A 19,631-nucleotide genomic window follows, 5' to 3' on the forward strand; every position below is an offset into this window, starting at 1 on the left:
GCCTGGGAGGCAACTGAGAGGAGGCCAGGAGGGGCACAGCCAATCTGCCAGGCAAAGTTATAAAGAGCCGTTTTCCCCCATGTGCTCGCTGTCCGCCCGAGACTACCTGGAGTCGATTGACCTTCTCATTATCTTACCACTGATGATTAAGAGAGGATTTGTAATTTAATTTATTTGATCTAGTGCAGCTATTTTAGGGGACATTAAAGATATCAAAACTATCCTTACTTAAAAGACTGTAATGTTTTTCTTCAAATTATTTATTTATTTAGCAAACTTCTGAATTTCTGAAATGTAAAAGTTTGTATACACACGAGCAGTCAGACAAGAACTTTGCCTGAATATAATACAGTCTAAAATAAGCAAATTATTATCTAAATCTGTGGTTATCTGAATGAGCAAAACAAAACTAAGAATCTGATATTGCATCGGTTCAGTCTTCGATGTGCTACTGTTCCAAAAAAGTTGATACTGATTACTGAGTTGATAGCCCTTCTGTGGTTGAAAGCAATTACGTATATTTTCTCAACAACTGTGCTTAAGTGCAATTTTAAAGTACTTGAGTATTACCATTTTCTTCTACTGCATACTTTTACTACATTAATTGTACATTTTACTCCACTGCATTCATTTGACAGTTATAGTTACTGATTACTTTGATAAGATTAAGATTGTATAATGAGCACTGTTACTTTAGTGAAACTTCTGAATACTTTTTCTACCACACCATTTGTATACAGATGGCGTTTAAAGTCATACAGGATAAACACTGACGTCACTGAGAAACTACTGGACAACACGGTTATGTGGTGACCATCATTTGATAATCTGTAGATAGTGGATACAGGTTTCAACTGTGACAATCTTGTAAAAATCCGAAAGGTTACAGCTGTTTGATTGATGACTGGATGTGCGTTATACAAGCTGTTACAACAAAGGAAGAAAATACTACCATGGAGTCAGTTTGGCTCTGAGATGTTTGCTGGTGAAAGGCGAGTGAATCTGATGCCACAGATATCCCTGTATGTTTTAGGGGGAGGAGGCGGAGGAGGGGGTTGGACTGGGAGGTTGGTGTGAAAGGTCCTGTGGTGGTATGCGACAGAGGGGGTATCAGTTCATGGAGGGGTTTCTGTGCCCCATTAGCAGTGTCAAAGGTCATGTGCCCCGGGTGTTAACCCTGGTGACCAGTCTAGCTTCCAGTCTGCCAGGGGACCCGGGTCCAGGGGTATTTATTACTATCCCCCACCTCACCTCCCCATTCCATCCCCCAAACACAGCTCTCCCCATGGAGGAAAACAAAACACCTCCATCCCTCCCCCCCGGCTGTTCCTCGGCCAGGGTACATGTACTAATTGGACGCATATCCATACACTGATGCGTGATGACCCATCTGTAGATGTGTGCTTTGCCGTTAAACATGCTTAGATCAACACTGGTTTATCCAAATCCTAGCACATAGCCATAAGCTGCAGCGTGTTTTTGGCCAATTACTTACATGTTTTGTTGAACATCAGCTTGCAAGTACATACACATGACTTTTAGACATTTGTTTTCGAGGCATGGTTTTTGCAAATGTGTAAAATTTTGCATGATTGATTGTGCACACATGGTGGCTTGCAGATCGGTATTTGTCTTGGTGTGTTTTCCTGTGAAATCACGCGTGAATGTGTGTGTGGTTTGTACAGCCAGCGTGTGACATATGCATGCATACGTGCACATATCTGGGCCTGCTGTATGAGTTAGTGCTCTCAGTGTGTGAGTGTGGCAGAGGAAGGCCCTCAGCATGTCAGTATGTTTTAATGCTTCACATCTGGTTTCCTAATTTTCCTCCCACCCTCCCTGCCCTCCCCTCAGCTCCCCTCCACCTCGATGTCAGGACACTGTTTTGTTTTTTTAGAGTTCTTGTGTGTTGTGGGGGGGGGGGGGGGGAGTTGATGGAGAGGATGTCTGATGAGTGATGGCCCTGAATAGAGGACACCAACATTCTCCCTGTCTTCCTCTGTATTTGCTTCCCCTCTTTGCCATCATTCTCTTCGTCTATTGCTCTGATCTCTCTATTGATTTCTTACAATCAATAACTATTGTGCATTGTGGAGGGGCTAAAGGTTAAATGTACAAAGTGGAGCAGCTCTTTTTTCTGTCTCCACCTCACTACTTTGCCTATGTCTGAGCAGCAGGGCATCAATGTCTGCGGAAAAAATTGTGACAATCTCCTCCTTCTTTTCCTTAAAATATCCCCTCCTAAATATTTGTATCAAAGCATAAATGTACCTTCTTTGACACAGTAATCCAAAATTGGAAGGCCAAAGCCAAATCCCAGAAAAGGAGACAAGTGGAGAACATTTTCTAGCTGTGCTGCTAACTAACTTGAACTCTGCATTAAAGCATTTTGCATCACATGCTTCAAGAACTGCTGCTACCAGTAAACCTTCATTTACAATGAGCACAGAGGGCGATGTGTTTTATGTCTATGTGAAAAGGCAGTTTATGTCAACAGTGATTAGTGCTGATGAATACCTATGAACATTTTTGTTAGGGGTCCTGTGCTGCTTAGGTGCTCGTTGCATGATTAAGGCCATATGTAAAGCACAGTGTGTAACACTTATGTGTAACAGATGCCCCAACAGACAGAGAAACGTGAAACTGAGGTTCCACACTGAGGGGTGAAATTTTTCCAAAAACTGCATTTCTAATATTGTTCTTTGTGTCGGGACTTGCTGGTTGGTCGTTGAACCAGTTTTAGTTAAGCTCGTGGTCACTATTGGGATGTCCGCCTCACACTGAGAGGCTTGTGTTTTGTCTTGGGAACTGAAGCAGATGCAGACAAAAGGGATTGGCGGCCTTGACAGAGATGCAGAAGTGAAGACAGAAAAGAAAAAAACAGTCCCTGTGGTGCCACAGTGGAAAACGATCCCAAGGTTTAAGACCTGGGTCTATGTTTTGTTTGTGTTTCCTGTCTTAAGTGTGTCTGTGGAGGGTAGATGTTGTGGAAGATAAAACTTGGTTTCCATTGCTTTCCACAGTTAATTCTGTGAAATTCAATTACTTTTCCAATTTGTCCTCAATAAGTTACAACATAAATCATGAGGAGTTGGCCTTTTATCAAATTTCATCACATTTCTTAGTAATCTAATGCTCCTTTCTGTTATAAGCTTAAATAAGGCTTTTCTACAGGCTGTTCAGTTTTGCAAAATTGACTCGCTAGCAAGGGAAAAAAAAATAATTATCATTACAGTATAAACGAGTTGACAAGTTTTTTCATTATCTTTATTTGCACTATGTTAGTCACTTTACTATGTTTTAAACAAATAGAATTATCATTCTACACCTGCTTTATTGAACAGCATATTCTGTGAATGTAAAGAACAAGGCACACTTTAAATATAAACATGCGTAAGCTACTGGAGTTCTTAGAAAACAGCCTTTCTCTGTAATTTCCCTGTGACATGAAGATCACCTCCGATGCTCTGCATGTTCTCCTCATCTCTTCCCTCTGGATGGGGAGGTGTGTGGGTGTATTACATTACCAAAACAAAAACAAACAACAGCAATATTAAACTTTTGCGACCACAATAGAGGAGGGGATAAAAAACAGAGGGTCCTCGACTTCTTATTAATTATGCAAGATTAGTCTAATTATAATTCAGCAAATGAATGTGTGGCAGAAGGTGCGAGGCGACGGGGCTGGGAGATTTGCATGTTAAGTGGGCAGAGGGAAGCGGCTAATGCATGCTAATATATGCGTCAATGTCTCGCTTTAATTTCAGCATTTGCAGCTGTGTGCGTCCGAACTGAGGGGGGTGAAAAGTTGACTCAATGGGTTTTTGGGAGGGGGGCAAAAGGTGGGGGTGTCGGTGTATTAGAGTGTGCATGCATGCATGTGAATGTGTGTTTCTGTGTGTGTAAGGCATCTGGTGTCATACGAACAGGGAATGATGAGAAGAAGTCAACAAACAAGGTCAAGAACCCCTTTAGAAAGTGCACAAAGCCTGAGGTGGATGTAGACAACCTCTCAATTAGGGTTGTGATATCGCTATCTGAGGCATCACTGCATGTTGTATCATGTCAGTCAGTCAAATGAATGATGACTGCTGGTTAGATGAACATTAAGTGGTTGACAAGCAAGTTGGAAGGAAATGATTGTGGATAAACCACAGCCAGACCATGGCCATGGGCACTTAAACCACAAAAAGTGGTCTCTGTACTGATTTACCTCCTTATAAATGATGGCTTTAGCCTTTCAAATGAGCCATATTGCAAGAATCATTGCCCAGGATAAAACCTACATACAATATAACCCTCAAAGAAGGCAGTAAAATGAAACAGGACACCAATTGTGGTACCCTTTTAGATTCCGGAAACAAACTGTATAACTTTCCTTAGTAATGTACTGTACATATAGTGATTTTAAATCACGTTAAACCGATACTGTCATGGTGTTATACAAGTAAGGAAGGACAAAAAAGTCAGATTGACGAGCAAAGAAATGGAAGAAGGAATCGAGAGAGGCACAAATGTGCAGTTTTACATGTTTCACCCAAAACTGAGGTCTAGCTCAGCTTTGAGCTTGGATGTCCGAGCTTTCCCTGATAAATTATAATCACCCTCTGCCAACAACAATATTGATTGTCCTCCGATGAAATAGCTCAAATCAAGAAATATTGGACACACTATTGGAACTCGGAGCTAGTTACTTGCCAGGTCCCGTTCGCATGGGAGGAAGCTGGAGCGAGTGATGGAAGAATAGTGAGTAAAAGCTGACAGAATGAGGGAGAGATTAGTATTCGATGGGAGGGTTCAGGGCTTTGGGGCCAATATGTAGTTCCTCTCCAAACAACCGCTCTCCATTAGGAAGACTTATATTTTCAGAGAGCACAGTGTGGGTGGGATTGAAGCTAATCATGTAGCCCAAAACCACTGCCTCCCTCTGCAGCATTTTTCTTCAGCACTGTTGTTGTTTGCTTAATTGGAACATTAATGGATGGGTTTTTCATTGGCAAGACAGAGTGCAATGTGTTCTCTGCGAGTGGACATCTGGTTTGAAGGCTATATATTTGCTAATGCCATAATTCTATCATAAAACCACAACACTTCCAGGCTCATTTTTCTTTTTTTGTCATGTAACGCACATCTTCTGCCTTACAATTTTTCTTACTCTTAGATTTGTGTAGATCTTCTCTTCTTTTGTCCGCACCTGCACTCTTTTTTATAATCTTTCCTGCATCTCACCTTGCCAAGTCTCCCTCCTCACTGTGTTTCAGCGATGGAATGTGTTCTTGTTGTTGCCTTCCCTTTCCCATCGCTGTCTTTGCTTCTCAGCATGGGGACTTTGGGATTGCGGCAGAGCTGCGTTGCCATGGCAGCGGGCTGTGTTGCCGAACTGTGTACACCTGGGATTTGGAGTCTCTCTCCGTAGTCTCCATCTCTCCTTTCTCTCAGGTTTTCTTTGGTATAGCAGTGGCTGCATCTCGCTCTTTTTCAGCCTCTCTCAATCTCCACAGCCATCACCCTCAAAAGTGCACTCACATACATAATGAGACACATATACTTGAAAACAAAATACATGTCCACACTAGTGCCTGTGCCTCTATCACTACCTTCCTTTTTCCATTTCCTCATTTCACTTTCTCTGTAGTTGTCTCTACTTCGTTCCCTCTCCATTCCCATGTGGGGGTTCAAATACGGCATTGCAGGATATCACAGTCCCCTGAGTCCCCTGGCATACATCACTGTCTCCAGTTTACTTTGAAATACAGCAGCGCTTTTACCGGACTGTGCTTCAAATTCTCCTCATTTGATTGAAAGTGTAATAACATTGACTTAAATACTAAGCTAAACAGCTGCGATTGATGTCAGACCTGTAATCATATAAATAAGCACACACACATGCGCACACCATCCATCCAAGACCTGTCTCTGAAAAATACTGAAAGTCTTCTTTGACTGCCAGTGTGTTGCAGGGTAGCAGATAATCATATACATGATTCTTGCATGTTTTTTTTTTCAGTTGCTGATGTACAAACACGTGTCCTCTTATTTACCTTTGCAGGTTTTTCTTGAAGTTTTTCCTGAAATGTAACCAGAATTGTCTGAAGACAGCGGGAAACCCGAGGGATATGAGGAGATTTCAGGTACGAAAGAATGGTAAAAAAGAATGTGTGTGAGTGGGAAGACGGAAGGTTGGGCCATGTGGGCATGAATGTAGGAATTAAATTAAAAATATATATATATTACACTTTTGGTAAACATACCCCCTTCAGAGCCCTCCATCTTAATAGAACAATTTATTCATTAATTTTTTGTCTGTTCTAAGTAGCATTATTGTCACAACCTCTTACATAGTAAATCTCTGGACAAGACTTTCCAATTGAAGACACTGAGGAGGGAGTTAGAGGTGAAAGTTAAAAATCAATAAGGAGTCAGAGAGATGGAAAGACAAATGAAAAGTTAGAGATAGATATGTGGGAGTTTTGGTCGCTGGGATGCAGGAAATATGTTGAGGTGTTTCAGGAAGTTGTCAAGAATTGAGTGATTGGCTCCAGATGGAGGAGGTCATGCTCCGTGACCCAGGAAGTGGTCACAGGGGACACTCCCGCCCCACTTCCTCTGCCGTCTTTCAGCACCAGCGGCCCCTGTCTGGCATTTTCCTTCTCCCAGCATACCCTCCGTCCCTTCCCCTTCTTCGTGCTCCCTCTATCTTCCATCATGTTTGCTTTAACTGGGATGTGACACATGCAGAGAAGTTATGAGCACACGGGGGCTCTCCAAGACTCTCATCTCTGGGTTAAAAGGTGATCAGAGCTGGACGGGAGTCTGCTGCTTGATCGATAATTTACAGTTATTTTCCTTTATGTTCCCCTCCCTTTCCACCACTTATAGCACATATGCTTTTTCTCCTTTTCTTTCTTATGTTCCTTCACCTGCAAAATTACTGCCATGTGTTTATTTCGAAAGGAGTGAAAGGCTTTATCTTTGCCGTTTGATTTCCTAAAAACGCACATTAAGAATATTTTTAGTTTAATGTTAAATTTAAATGTGACTTTTTTCTCACTGACCTGGTCCTTCTAACTCTTAAACTAAATCTTAAATAAAATTATAGTGACTTTCAAAAACAGTATCACATCAACTCTCATAAACATCCGAAGAGAAAGACCTACAAGTGTTCTCTCATTAATTAAATGTGTGTCATCCATGTAAGGCAGATGTGGGATGGGACACCCACATGCTGTGGCCAGAAAATCAAATTAGGGCCACTATATATCATCCACTGCTTTAACGGCCGGCAAAAATGGAAGATTTGGTCCATATGTGTGGTGTCATTGAAGGATCAGGAGGAGACAACGATGAAGCTGCTGCATGCTGTATGAATCAAAACGTTAGGCAGTGGAGAGGCCATATGGAGACAGTGTGTATGTGTGTGTGTGTGTGTGTGTGTGTGTGTGTGTCGAGGGGTGTATGAGCAGTGTCATCACCAGAAGAATGCAGACATATGAAGATCCCAGGAATGTCACATTACCTACTGAGAAATACTACTATCACCTGTATGCCGAAACAAAGTGTCGCTTAGGGATTTTGCTGTTGTAACCGGAGACAGTGCCTCGCAGCATGTTGTCTAAAGTCGTGCACTAACACTCGTGTATCTTCCTCCTCTCTTTCCTTCAGGTGGTCCTGTCCAGCACTGTGAGTGTGGACGGCCACGTTCTAGCAGTGTCCGACAACATGTTCGTCCACAACAACTCAAAACACGGTCGGAGGGCCCGCAGACTGGAGCCGGGCGAGTCCGTCGAGAATTCTATGGAATATGGTGAGACACAGACACACAGCAATGTCACACCCCATTTATCATTTTTGTTATTTTAGTACATGTCTACTTCATCATTCACACTCAGAAACATGGTACATACTGTAACAGCAGGTACTTGAGTTGCTTAATGTCCATTCATAATCACCGTGATATTTCAAACATAACCAGTGGCGCTACTGAGGTCATTAACTGAGCTAATTAATGTATTAATTAAATGCTTGTCTTCATAAAAAGCAGAGTTGATAATAAAATATGATCTTAAATCCATTTATTTAAGCGCAAAGAACACAATTTAATATCGGGTAAGATCCATTATCTCTAAACCAAGAAACACATTATACATTTTCCTGTGGTGCAGTTCTGTAACTAAGAGTACATATTCAAGAACAATACTCACAAACCTATGCTATTTTATAATACATTTTGTAGTTTACTACACTACATTTATCTGACAGCCATATTAAGGAGTTACTTTGTTGATTCATATTTTACACATAAAACATGATGGACTGCTGGACAGTTCTTCCGAATACTTACCCAGTACTTCTAAAGTAGTTGAAAATATCTTCACAGCAGCCAGCCTCAACCTTAAAATATCCCTTTACACTTAACTTGAAGGTATCTACATAAGAGTGACATGACACTTTCATGAACATGTCCTGAAACGTTATAAACAAGCCGTAAACGTTTTTGACATAATGCTTCTTTTGTCAAGTGTCATTCAGTTTTGTCATGACAAGTTATGGTTATTGTTGGAGTTAGGGTTCATATGTTCATGACATTCTCATGTCACTCTTATGTAGAAAACGTCAAGTAAAGTGTATCAATATTTACAATACCATAACAACACACGTTCACAGGGTCCATTTCCTGCATGTTAGTGATGCTTCCATATATATACTTCAGTGTGATTTAGGGCCCTTAGCTTTATGGCTGGATCTCGGGCGCTGTAGCTATTATACCTGCAGAATAAATAACTGTTGCGCCCAACGCAAGTCTAAAATGGGTTGGTCTGAAGTAGCTACATTACTCATAGGTGTAGTTTTTTGCGTAATGTGTAACAAACTAATCAGAGCGTTATTTCACATTCCCTTTAAAAGGAGGCGCACTTGTTCCATGGCGGATTGCTTTTATAATGGTGGATTATCTAGGTGCACACTCTTAATACATCCATGGGCGCACACGCCAGGAGCAGTTCACAACAGAGGAGACCGATGTTTGCTGTTGATTTTGAGAGGGTTATGAATGAATGGAGATTTTTTCAATGTGGTCTAACATTAGACAGAGATTACCTCACTATAAACGATGCATCTCTTCTGTCTCTCCTCTCCTGTGCTGCTTTGGGTTAAGTGGCATCGGCACATGCATCATCATCGCCTTAAGTCCTCTAATAGTTCTTCATTTATGGCATCAACACATCCACGATTCATGAAAATGTTCTGTTAAACAAGGTCATATTTTTCCTTGTATTTATGTATGGTTTGCAAAAATGGAAATTTCGGGGTCCGTGAGAGAAGCAAAGCATATGTGCATTGTGCACACTCCACATTACGGCCAAGCACGTGTCCTTAAAATAGCATCTGATTAACTAGCCACTGACTTTAGACTAGGGTTTTCCTCATCTGTGGCGGAATTGAATCTGAAACTGCAAAATAGCATTAAGGAACGTTTGCACGAACGCGTTTTCCTTTCGAGTGTGCAAGTCCATCCCCTAATTTACCAATGTGAGGAAAAGTTGGCGCAAAATAGGAATGATACACGCGTCGGTGTACATAGTCAATTGCGCTGAGCGCAAGATAGGGCCCTTACGTTTTTACACTGTTATACTCTTTTACTCCCACATTTTATTTCACTGGAACTTTAATTACTGCTCTATAGTATTGCAGGTCATGTGATTTTTGACTTATAATTGACATGGATCTAAAACACCCTGATCTTCATGCAGTTGGTGGTGGTATTCATGGTTAAAAGCTACATAGATAGAATAAAGTAGCCACAAAATAATGTTTGCTTTTAGATTACCTTTTAGATGTAGCCTGAACAAACTAAATTGGTGTACATCCTGCAATGAAACCCTCGGAGTAACTCTTGTTTTGCTCTCCGGTACAGCCACCCCGTGTATCAAAGCCATCAGCCCCAGTGAGGGCTGGACCACCGGGGGGGCCATGGTCATCGTCATCGGGGAGAACTTCTTTGACGGGCTGCAGGTGGTGTTTGGCAGCATGCTCGTATGGAGTGAGGTAGGAATTGTCTCCAAAGTATCTCACTAATGATGGTAAAGTCTGAAGTGTATTTTTGAAATGATACATATATATATATATATATATATATATATATATAAATATAGCATATGGCTTGTCTCATTATTTAGATGATTTATGGGCAGTCTACACAAATTAATCTTTCCACAGTATTCTGTTAGCCTAAATATTTACCGGGCATGGGGGGGGGGGATAATTTGTTGCTGTTTTGTGATACAATTGCCGTCCTCTGTTCCCTCAGCTAATCACGCCGCACGCTATCCGTGTCCAGACACCTCCTCGACACATCCCCGGGGTCGTGGAGGTCACACTGTCTTATAAATCCAAACAATTTTGCAAGGGAGCACCTGGACGCTTCATCTATACAGGTATTTAAACAACCCATTGTGTGCTTTGTTTAAACTTACAATGGCACACAGGTATTCAAGCATGACATTTAAATAAACTTTACACAAGATTTGATTTGCAATGTACGTTGCTTTTTTTATGCTTACTCTTATTATGTTTCTTTTTTCAGCCCTGAATGAGCCAACTATAGACTACGGTTTCCAACGTCTTCAAAAGGTCATTCCTCGACATCCTGGTGACCCAGAGAAACTAGCCAAGGTTGGAGACATACTCATAATCATGTTGATTTTTCAAGGAAATGTGCATGGTCCATCTTTTTAACAGTGTTTTTTATAAAAGATTTTTATTGCAATTACAGTTTTCAACCTTAAAGCACAGGTGTATTACTGTAATATTTATTGAATTTAACAGGAGTAATGTATGTCTGCATCAGACAACTAAATTGGAGTTGCTTTAAATTAGAGTCTGCCGTTTTTTCCTGAGATACATCGCACGTTTCCTTTCAGTCGTTTTCTGAAATGTCCCTTTTTTAAGTCCTCCATGTCTCAAGTCTAGCTATCAATGTTTCCCTCTCATTGCAATTGTTTACTATAATTTCTTCTAAAGATGAGAGTGCAGGAATCCTGACTGATTTCTTTTGCATAGAAGAAATAAAGTTCCTCTCTTGGAGATATAAAATGGTTTCCTTGGGATGTCAGACATTAGTGAGATTTCTTCAAAGGTCATTAGAATCCCTTGGCATGCTGCAGTCATATCAAGATATTAATGTAATAAAATCTGTTTTTTGCAGGAGATCCTCCTGAAGAGAGCGGCAGATCTTGTGGAGGCCCTGTACGGAAATCCACACAGTAATCAGGTGAACAGTAACAGCTTTGATTCAATGTTCCAAAATACTTTACCATGTATATGTACATATATATACATGACTACACCAGTGATTTTGCAAGTTTTAGCCCATTACATATTAATTGTGTATACTTTACACAATCAACTACTGATCATTTTCCAAAGCCTACCATTATTTACTCAACTTCCTACTTTCGAGGCAGCCACTGTTTCATGCATTTCAGTAATTAACTCGCAGGGATTGGAAACCTGCTTGAGATAGGTGTTTTTTGTCAGCATGTTATTACAGTTCTGAGCAGATGTTTCTGCTTCAGTTTTTCAGTGTTTGTGTGTCAGGAAGCTTCAACATCTAAGATTTGACTCAGCTGCCAAAAAGTGGCTGGAAAGTGGACTAATTGGACATAGCTAAGACAAACACAGCTTTAGGGATTTTTTTAAGCTCACCTGTTTCCTGTCAGGTTATAGACGCGTGGGGTTACACAGGTAACATCTTGACAGCTTAAAGAGCGCATCACCTGGCTTCTCTCTGTATCTGTGACACTGCGAGCCATTGCTAAACTCTGTGTCATCGTGTCTCCTGCAGGACATGCTGCTGAAACGTGCGGCCGACATCGCCGAGGCGCTCTACAGTGTCCCCCGTCCTCACAGTCAGCTGCAGGCGCTGCCCAGCTCACCAGCCCACGGCAGTGTCATGGGCCTGGGCTCCTATCCTTCTCAGTTGGGCGTCAGCATCGGGGAGCATGGACAGAGCAGCCAAGGTGAGCAGAGTGGGGCATAAACCATTCACTACTTAGGTTTTTTTTTCCCACTAATGAAGCTCAGAACAGACCCAACCTTTTCATTTTTCTTCCAGGTTACATTCGAAATTCCAGCAGCTTGTCTCCAAGGGGTTACCCATCAGCCTCCACTCCTCAGCAGTCAGGCTACGGGGGCAGCGGAGGGATGACTGGAGGCTATGGGACAGTTCCCATGACCAGTCTAGGAGTACCTGGCTCTCCTGGTTTCAGCAGCGCCTCCCCCACAGGCTCTCCCTACAGTAAGACCTTTTTATGATCTATACTGATTTTCTGTGGTGATTAACCTCACATTTCTGAGTCCGTTGTGATATTCAGACTTGAGACTGATTGTTGCTCTCTCTCTCCCACAGTAATGCCCTCCAGCCCGACTATACCAGGAAGCTCCAGCTCTTCCTCGTCTCTCTTGCCTTTTTCTTCCTTCCCGTCTGCTGCTAAACAGAAGAGTGCTTTTGCTCCCGTCCTCAGGCCCCAGGGCTCTCCCTCCCCCGCCTGCCCCGCCTCAGGGGGGAACAGCTTCAGAGGTAGCCATCCAACTCACTATCTGACCCCCCTGTCTGAACTCACGAATGCAGTCTAACCTCTTGTACTAACTGCTCGAAAAGCTTTGACTGAACAAGACGGAAAAGAAGTTGCTGGATGTACAATAATGCAAGACCTGATTGATTAGAATCATAGATTTTGTATATTTTTTTCTCTCCAGCGATGACGGGCCTGGTTGCTCCCCCGATGTAGCAAAGCACCCACTCCAATCTACCCCAGACCAATGCTTCACTTAGCCCCTCTTTTGGCATTAAGAGGGAAGGGAAAAATGGAAAATTGATCACTAGCGACCATGTATAACTTTCCCTCCTGAGCTCCCCCCCCCACACCCGCCATTTCGTAGTCCCTCTTTCATCCAGGTGGATGAACAGGACGGGGTACGAAAATGTCCAAAGACCAGCCATCTACTCCAGAGGCAGAGCACATTACTTTATCCACAACTACAGACAAACAAAACTTCTCTGTCTGTAGCTAACAGCACCAGACTGAACCATGTATTGCTGTGTGTGTGCGTGTGCGTGTGTGTGTGTGTGTGTGTGTGTGTGTGTGTGTGTGTGTGTGTGTGTGTGTGTGTGTGTGTGTGTGTGTGAGTGACGAAGCGTCTGCGTTTTGAAAGGAAATAAAAGGAGAACTGAAGATTCAAAAGCATCTGTATTTACCTCTGGCCTGCTATCACATGCAGTATGTGATATTCTTCCAACAACCTTTCCAGACCCAGGCCAGAGACGTACGGGACGCGTTGTGAGAGCACTGACGGACTCTATGAAGCTCGAAGAAGCAGGGTGCTATTTGTCTGTGTATGGACTTAAATGCCATGTGAGTGCACTGTCTGTGAGTTAGCGAGAAGTTTTTTGTAGTAGACTTTTTGAAGACAATTTACATTCCAGAAAAATAGACCCTTTATTTTTTTTCTGATCTCTGCGGTTTTACAAGGGAAGAACTCTTTGTCTCAATGGTTATTACTAAAGGAATTCATATATTGATTTATTTAAGAACAAGCAATTTAACTTATTATAGGTAGTTTAGGGTATAATATAAACGTGTTTTTATAAAGTGGTCCTTTTCCAGCTGTTACTGAAATAAAGTTATCTCAACAATTGCAAATGAATTTGCTGAATGATCATAGGGAAATATGGCGGAGAACATAACAATAACACACTTTTTTTGGAACAAAACGTCCCCAGTTTTCAGGTTCTTGCATAACAAAATCTTAATATTGTGTTCACATCTGAAGGAGGTTATTGTCCTGTAAAGGAAAAATGTTAGTTAGCCTTATCCTTTTTAATTTCACTTATAATGCATGCTTTGTCACACCATTGCCCTGATATTATTTCATTCAACATTGCAAATTTATATGACTATAGCTTACAGATTTTACAGTTTAATTTTAAACCTCTCAACCCAGTTCAGGTCTCCAGTCACTATGCAGTACAGTAAATGAAAGCACAAACTGCTCAATTGAAGAACAGGGCATATTAGGTGTTCATTAACCCATATCATGCTGTTCTCTGTACTCATTGATTTCTGTCATCACAACACAAACTTCATTCTCAGGATGTGAAAACTAAGAACACAGAGTAGATGACATTTGCAAATTTGTTTTTAGAGTTTGGTTAATTTTTATTTATTAAAAAAATTATTAGCAATTTATTATTATGTTTTTTGAAGCCACCTTTTTTTGAACCGGTACAAAAAATGGTGCAAATGTGATTTGTATATCTCAAGTCTCAAGGTGTAATTATATTTTGTGCTCCAAATAAAACAAATACGAAAAACGTTACTGATGTTGGTTTAAGTGTTTTTAGTTCTTGCAGGGAACACAGAATTACACACTAACTTATTTTACAACACACACACACACACCACACACACACACACACACACACACACACACACACACACACACACACACACACACACACCACACACACACCACTGTATTATTTGAAAATGTCCTGGTTCTACAAGCCTCCACATCTCAGGGTTGGGCTGGATCTATTTTTGACTGTGCCCATCACCTGTGTGCTCGTGCAGCTTGCTACACTGTTTTGTATACATAGCTGATGAGCCGCAGCATCTTAATTGTGATGCGAGCGTTAAAGACTGAGTAGAGCATGTCAAGATAAACAACAACACACCCCCCCCATCTCTCTCCTCTTCAATAAGCCTGCTTTTCTCTGAGGACCAAGCCTCTGGGGGCCCAAGTGAGAACCACATGAGTCTCCCTCCAACGTGGCCTCCTCCTCTCCATCTCTTTCTCTCTCTCTCTCTCTCTCTCTCTCTCTCTCTCTCTCTTAAAACACACACACACACACACACATGCCTTGACATGTGCATCACCACTGCCTTTTTTTTGGTCTTTGTTTGGTACTGCTTTATCCTGTCTTTCTTTCTCTCCTCTCTTTTGCTCCAATGAAATGACCCTTCTCTGCTAATGTAATTAGCACTGCTAAAGGAGGGCAGTTAATTACCCACTCTATTTTGATCGGGTAATTACTGTTATGCCAGGAGACGGCAACTGTTTCATTAACATAGCGCTCAAAGCAGTGAGGGGGCAGGGCAGCACCCAGTGGACGTACGTCTGTCTGTGTGTGTTTGTATGAGACAAGTATGGACAAACAGTGTATCAACAACTCAGCTCAGAGACAGTGAGAGACATGTGGACATCAAACAGCTGCTGACCCTGTCTGTGATCTGACCCCAACATCAAGTCACTGTTTGCCTCTGAGCTGTCTTTGTCACCATCAAGTGGCACATGTCATAAAAGCTCAGGCTGCTGCCTCTTCATACTCCTTATATTCCTACTCTCTCTCTCTTTCTCTCTCTCTCTCTCTTTATATATACATATACATATATATAAATATATATATATATATATATATATATACTGTTAATTTGACAAGTTAAAGTCAGCATTATTCCCAGCACCTCAGCATTCATCTTGAGTGTTCTTTCTGCCCAGTGGTGCAACAGCCATATGCCGTGCTTCTCTTCCAGATGACTGTATTGTTGTTGTTGCTGCATTTATCGTCTTCTGATCCCAGTTTGGATAAAGACAGGATGAGATGCCACCTGCCACTAAGTGGTTCCACATCACACTGTTTGCACAGCTTCAAAGGAGCATCTAGCTGCTGGGCATATGAGAGCAAACACCATGTCATCTTTCATTATTGATACTGTTTAACTACTTATGAGCTTCCATTTTTAAGTTGCAGTAACAATACATGCATGTAGCATAAAATTCACCCATCCCCTCTTGCATCTCGAGGGATGTGTTTGTGTTTATATACCCAATTAGCCCTCCGGCCACAGCATGGCCATGCATTAGAGTGACATTAGCCTTGGGTGTATGTAATGTCTCTGTGTGTGCATAAAATACAGTGCACCCCTTTCTCATTCAAGGGTGTGCGTGCCTTATTAGGTTGAGACAGAGCTTGACAGTGGTGGCCCACTGTTTGGTCAAATAGATTGCTAGATTGGCTTCCACACGCACAGCCGGTGTCCTTTGCCTTTGGCCCGTCAGTGAAAACCTGTATTGTTGCCCATTAGACCACTGGACCCTGATTCCTTTTCCATAATGAAACCCCCCCACCTTTTCTGCCATTCCCTTGGGTGTCAGTAGAGTGGGGTGGCAGATGGGACAGACACAGAGCTGCCTCATGAGACCCCCCCCCCCCCCCCCCAACAAAATACACACACATACACACATGTAAACACACACAAGCACATACACATATAGATACACACAAACGCTCAGACATGCATTCATGCACATATGCGTAAGTGTGCACACGCACACCGCAGCAGCAACACATAGCCCCCCCCCCCAAAAAAAAACACAAACCTCATCTGTCAGGCTGCTGCTTTTGTCCAGAGACCACAGGAGTATGTTGTGAGAACACAGAGTGACGTCTCTGTCCCTGCCTCTCAATCTGTGCTCTGTGTACCTGTGTGTCTGTTTGTGTGTAAGGGAGAGACAGAACTGCACAGTAACAGCTGCATGGGGTGAGACGTGTAACTAAAATTATGCTTTTACAGATAAATCACATTATTAAAGTCACTAATGTTCCATCTGTTTTTGACCTTGCATCTGTATCAAACCTAACACGTTTTATAATCTTAAATATATATTTGATTAAGCATTTAGATAAAAGGGCCATCACTCATTTCATGCTGATTTTACATAGCCTGAATTGATATAGATAGTTGTAGAAAAAGATAGAAATTCCGTATGTTGCATATTTCTGATTAATTTACCATATTGACTGGTTTTACTTCTGTACAGCTTTGTGCAAACATACATTACTTAAATAAAGCCACACTTTGACACCCAACTGTTAATTTATAATCTATACTATACTATCCTATACTATACTATGTAGCCTACTAGAATTGTATTTACCTGTCTCTGGTTTCCCTTTTTATTTATACCTCTGCATTGTTAATGAATTTGCCAAGCCAGAATTGTTTCTGTTGGTAGGGAAGACTTTTTATGTTACAAGCTTTCTTCTCCTCTGGGTATAATATTGACAATTAGCCAGATTAGAGGAGTGGGGATGTAATTTGGGCCAAACGCACGTACTGGCTGTCTGCGCGCGCGCGCGCGCCGGTGTGAGGTGAGAAGGCCCCGCACTGGTGATTAATTACAGCCAGGCCGCGTGACAGAGGTGGGAGCTCTCCCGGTGCTTTCCGCAGCCGACATGGAGGGAAACCCAGTCTGGCTAATTGACCTGGCTTCTGTAAGGCCATCCATCAATCTTGGCCCGAGTGCCCCCTAAGAAACACATTATTCAGAGGTAAGTTAGTTAACCAACTAGCTAGCACACCACCATTCTTTAACGGTATTAGCTCCTCTCCTGTCTGTCTCTGTAGCCGGCGCGTCGTGAAATGTGTGATTCACTAAATGATATTAGCAGCAAATCCAAACCCAAGCTTGTGGAAAGTTTTATTTTGTGTTTTATAGTTGTTTTGATTGAAGTTTTCATAACTTGTTCCCCTTTTAGCCGTGAAGTAAGCTACTAGTCCCAGAGTAAACAGCAAACACGCCATTTTGGTTTGGAACATTGACTTGCAAGTTTATAGGATAAAACTCCTATTTCCCTTATGTTTTAAACAAGTGACATTAGCCTTGTTGCCAGTTTAGCTGCTTATACTATCGCTTTTATATCAAAATCCTTGAGGACATAATTTAAGTCTGAAAAAGTACTTCTTTGTCAGATTTTCAATTGTTCAGTGAGGAAAAAAAACACGATTTTTTTGACTCAGCAATTATTGAACTATTTATTTTTTATTTATATATATATATATATATATATATATATATATATATATATATATATAAGTCTGGACAACAGTGCAGACGTTATTCCCTCGTCAAAGTGGAGTAACCTGATGTATTTTAATAGAGACCCAAGTAAGCTACTGCACCGTGTCATGTGATGTAGGTGATGAAGGCCTATTGACCTTTCAGTAAAGGGCCCATTGGAAACATCCTTATTGTTAAAAAAATGCAAACCGGTGCTTTTAATTCTTTTTACATAACATAGAACTTTCTGAAACCGTTACAGCTCATCAGCTTGTTTGGTTACTGTCAGTCTTATCTGTTATTGGATTTCTTTTCTCTCTTTTGCAAACCTATAGACTGAATTAGAGAGACGGGTAATAGACCGCAGTGTCCTGATCAACTGTCAAAGGTGTGTAGGTCTAAGCTCGTCACCACGGCAAAAAACATTGGACTGCACGTGTGCACGTTGTGTCTAATGACAAGGATTCATTGATTCTAATGACATTCTACAGGTAACGTTTGATACAATACACGGTAGGAAAGGCAAAGACATTTCTCTGCTCTCAGCTGAGGTAGGAACATTAACTTTACAGCTGCAGTGTTTAGCATTGCACATTAGCCTAGCGGAGTGTCCTTCTGTTTATAGCTTTATCCCAATAAAACAGCACGGTTGAATTTCAGCCTGCATGCACGTTTCGGAGCCTAAAACAGAGCGGCTTATATTGGTAGAGAGAGCAACAAGTTAGCAAACTTGCCCTCTCTGTCTGCTCAGCAGCTAGACGGGCTGCACTCGGGATTGTCGGAAAACTATTTTATTTGTATTTTACTTTATTGACAAAAAGTGCTTTCTGAACTGTCTGTGGAATGGATCGACGAACATGAGAGAAACCACTGAAAACTCAGTAAACTCGCATTGAACTTAAATGGAAACACTGTGCTTCAGTCTTTATACAGTCTATGGCTGCAACATACTGTATGTTGGAAGGTTTAACAGCGGTCTGTTAAGGGCGTTACAGTACCTGCAGCCGAGCTGGTGTGCACAAATGTGATGTCATGAGTGCACGTAACTGTTTACACTCGTGCGTGGTGCTCGTTAGTTGCAGTCTTCTCCTGAACAGAGGTGGCGCTAATGAGCGAAGGCTACAGACTTCGCTATTTCTACGGACTAGAAGAAGAAAAGAAAAAAGGTAAACGACGACAGAACTGGCAGCAGCATTGACGTCAATGCTTCGATTTGATTTGATGACCTACTTTGTCGGATGAAGCGTTTCATTCCTCATAAAAGGACTCATCTTAACCCTAGTAAGCCCTCTGGACACACACTCAAAATCCTGGCGCGCTAACGAGATCTGTCATTTTGACGTCACATTGGCGCACGCACACTTGGATGCGTCAGCTGTTAAATGGCCATTACTGTGGTGATCCATATGTCCGTGCAACGCTTCTGTTGGGCCGCGCGCCAATCTATTCCTATGGGCGACGTCAAAGTGCACGCAAAGCATTCGGGGAAGGCGAGTCAGAACGCTGGCCATTGTTATGCAAATGAATCCGTTGAACGTGATGCGACCATCCAGTAGGAGTAGACGAAAATCTTTCAAACTAGTCTTTGTCGATCTGAAGTGAAGAAAGTTTCGGTAAAAGCATGGCCTATATCTCGCTTAAAATGTTTTCAGAAACACGTTTCACTGAACTTTTTTTGTAAAATTGTATTCCGTCCAAGCCACCGGGACAGTGGTTTGAAGTTCTCGAGC

General features: G+C 41.8%; 1 protein-coding gene across 1 annotated transcript in view; it reads left to right on the forward strand.

The window, feature by feature from the left end:
* LOC116689335 (transcription factor COE2-like) overlaps positions 1 to 14,374 on the forward strand; it is a 32,185-nt gene extending 17,811 nt beyond the window's left edge. The window contains 10 exon segments of the mRNA XM_032515875.1: positions 6,050 to 6,131; positions 7,663 to 7,804; positions 9,914 to 10,044; positions 10,307 to 10,433; positions 10,583 to 10,671; positions 11,204 to 11,269; positions 11,843 to 12,017; positions 12,113 to 12,295; positions 12,407 to 12,577; positions 12,757 to 14,374. Of these exon segments, the coding sequence (XP_032371766.1) occupies positions 6,050 to 6,131; positions 7,663 to 7,804; positions 9,914 to 10,044; positions 10,307 to 10,433; positions 10,583 to 10,671; positions 11,204 to 11,269; positions 11,843 to 12,017; positions 12,113 to 12,295; positions 12,407 to 12,577; positions 12,757 to 12,788 (1,198 nt within the window). The 3' untranslated portion in view covers positions 12,789 to 14,374.
* The last annotated feature ends 5,257 nt before the right edge of the window (positions 14,375 to 19,631 follow it).

This window comes from Etheostoma spectabile, chromosome 5 (genome assembly GCF_008692095.1).
Source record: "Etheostoma spectabile isolate EspeVRDwgs_2016 chromosome 5, UIUC_Espe_1.0, whole genome shotgun sequence".
NCBI classification, from domain to species: domain Eukaryota; kingdom Metazoa; phylum Chordata; class Actinopteri; order Perciformes; family Percidae; genus Etheostoma; species Etheostoma spectabile.